The following is a 2,681-nucleotide window of genomic DNA, read 5'->3' as shown; positions in this document are numbered from 1 at the left end:
GTGTCTCTCATGTGCTGTTCCTTGACTAAGGACCCCTCTTTCATTTCTCCATCAATCCTTATGTGAAGCCTGTGGTGGATGGACTGTTACTGTGCCCATTTTACAGATGAGAAACTGAGGTTCAGGGAGAATATCCTGCCCAAGGTCACACAGGTAAAAAAAACCTCCAACTGCCTTTTTTCCTCCCTGAGTCCTACAGTAGGTCCTGCCTCTAATCCACATTGGGGGATCTCTTCTCCCCAGCTAGCCCCAAGCTTCTTAAGGGCACGTCCCTGGGGTCTCACTGGCATCCATATGCCTGCTAGAGTCTCCGTGTTGAATGAGTGAATGAAGAAGGAATGAAGGTCACGGGGCACCTTGGGGCAGGGGAGAGTAGGAGAGGAGGCACCTTTGAAAAAGTTGACGGCAAAGCCCGCTTTGTTAATGGACCCGTCAGAGACGAACTTGAGCCAGAGGCGGCTGGATGTGCTCTTGATGTCATCGGGCTTCTCGTAGCCACAGTATCGCCCAATGAGGGTGCTGCTCTCACTGTGCCCATCACGCACCTCCAGATAGTCGTAGGCACAGCTGTCGTGGCGCTCAATCTAGGCGTCGAGGCTTCATCAGTGGAAGGGGCTCTGGCTGCCAGAGACCCACCCCAGGGAGCCCAAAGAGAGGCAGCTGTCCCAGGGAGCGAGTGCAGGATTCAAATGTCAGATCACAGGGCCGATGACCTACCTCAAAGGACTGGAATGTGAGGCCCACGTGGAAACCCTCAGACACCTGGATCCGCCAGATGCAGACTTTGCTGGGCCGGTAATCATCTGGGTAGTTGGGTGATTGAATGTGGCCATAGTCCTTTTTCACATCACCCCCGCAGATGGCTGTGGGGACACAGGATAGGGTGGGAAGGAGTGGTGAGTCAGCATGCTCTGCCCTGCTGGGGAGCTCTTTTCCCCACTCCTCCAGTCCCTCCCATGTCCCCCAGCTTTTCAGTTCCCCACCAACCCCCCAGTCCCAGGCAATCCCATCATTCTCTCTGCTTCTTCCCTTGGGGACCCATGGTCTTGCCCCTCAGGTGGCAGGAGGGATGTTCTAGGATGCCCAGAGACCTCCTATCTGACCCCTCCCGCCCGCCGCCTTCCTCAGTACCTTCGTAGACTGCAAAGAAGCCCTTTCCGACCCAATTGCTGCTGCTGCGGAATTCAACCCAGAGGCGGCTGTCAGTGGAGACGATGGGCTCAGGGAGTTTGGACCCGCAGAAGCGGCCTGCACAGACAGTGTGGATGAAAGAGTGGTGAACCCTGAGGACACCCCCTATAGAGGCCCCACCTCTCCAGGAGGCGTGGGTGCTTGGGCCCTGATCTGTGGCCACCCTACTTCACACATTCTCAAGACTGTACACCCTCCGGTTGGCTTCTGTCTGGTCCAAGGTCCAGCTTGGCTTTGGAGAGCCAGAGACCACTTGAGGGATAGGATATGAGTCTATTTCTAAGAGGAAAGGTAGATCTTTATTTTTCATTTTATCTTATTTTATTTTTTTGAGATGGAGTCTCGCTCTGTCACCTAGGCTGGAGTGCAGTGGTGCAATCTCGGCTCACTATAACCTCTGCCTCCTAGATTCAAGAAATTCTCCTGCCTCAGCCTCCCAAGTAGCTGGGACTACAGGCATCTGCCACCATGCCCAGCTAATTTTCATATTTTTAGTAGAGATGAGGTTTTGCCATGTTGGCCAGGCTGGTCTCGAACTCCTGACCTCAGGTGATCCACCCACCTTGGCTTCCCAGAGTGCTGGGATTTCAGGTGTGAGCCACCATGTCTGGCCAAGGTAGATCTTTATAATGTCCAACTATATATGTGTTCTATTTACCTTTCTAAAGAGCATATTACCATCATATTTACCTTTTCTTATTTGGTCTCTATGCAAAGAAGAGACCAAATCAGAAATAAAATCAGAAATACGATCAGAAATAAACATGGTTTTCTTTACACATTACAAACTGCCCTCACAGACATGCTTTTATTTGTTCAAATGCAAGGGATGCCCCAGGACCCTAAATAAATCCCAGAATCTGGGGACTAGGTCAGAAAATGTCCACTTTGAAATAAAAATGAGTAAGAATCAACATAAGTGGATGAGGTCGGCCATCTGTGGAATTCTTTGTAGTCAAGAATCAACTAGGAATGAGTTGTGTGTTCCTAATAAGGCCGGTGTTTCCCAACATTCAGCAAGGGACAGAGGGTGCTGGCCCAGGAATGTAAGTTATGAAAAAGAAACTCCCATCTTGGAAAAACACTAACACGTCTGCGAGAGGAAGTGTTGTAAGGCCAGCTGCTTTGAGTGACCAAAAAGAAATATTTAAATATCGGAAACTGGGGCGAAAATAGAGGTTAGCAAGATCTGTCTGGCTGTTTTAGGCACAGGCTGAGGAGAAGAGGTTCTGTTGCCCACAGAGTGGTCCTGAGCTCCTTATGATCATGTCCAGCTAGGAGGAGATTCATACAGCTCCTCGGGCTTGCTGCAAATACCCTCTAGGATCACCTGCCTCCCTTTGCCCTAATTCTAGGTTCATTAAAGCACCTTCTGTTCTGTGCTTCTGACCCACTTATTCCCACTGACTCACCTCCTGCCCCCTACCCTCCTCGGGACAAACTATCCTATGCAAACAAGATTGGGCCACGGCGCCCACTGTGCAGCCCTC

General features: G+C 50.8%; 1 protein-coding gene across 1 annotated transcript in view; it reads right to left on the bottom strand.

Annotated features, from left to right (window-relative positions):
• BMP1 (bone morphogenetic protein 1) overlaps positions 1–2,681 on the bottom strand; it is a 46,776-nt gene that overhangs the window by 17,251 nt on the left and 26,844 nt on the right. Inside the window, exons 10-12 of the mRNA XM_011968846.1 lie at positions 1,132–1,248; positions 718–863; positions 357–584 (exon numbers count right to left, since the gene is read on the bottom strand). Coding sequence (XP_011824236.1) covers positions 357–584; positions 718–863; positions 1,132–1,248 — 491 coding nt within the window. The remainder of the gene's footprint in view (positions 1–356; positions 585–717; positions 864–1,131; positions 1,249–2,681) is intronic.

This window comes from Mandrillus leucophaeus, unplaced genomic scaffold, assembly GCF_000951045.1.
Source record: "Mandrillus leucophaeus isolate KB7577 unplaced genomic scaffold, Mleu.le_1.0 Scaffold86, whole genome shotgun sequence".
NCBI classification, from domain to species: domain Eukaryota; kingdom Metazoa; phylum Chordata; class Mammalia; order Primates; family Cercopithecidae; genus Mandrillus; species Mandrillus leucophaeus.
Note: the sequence above shows the minus strand (reverse complement) of the source record. Positions and strands in the feature narration are given on the sequence as shown.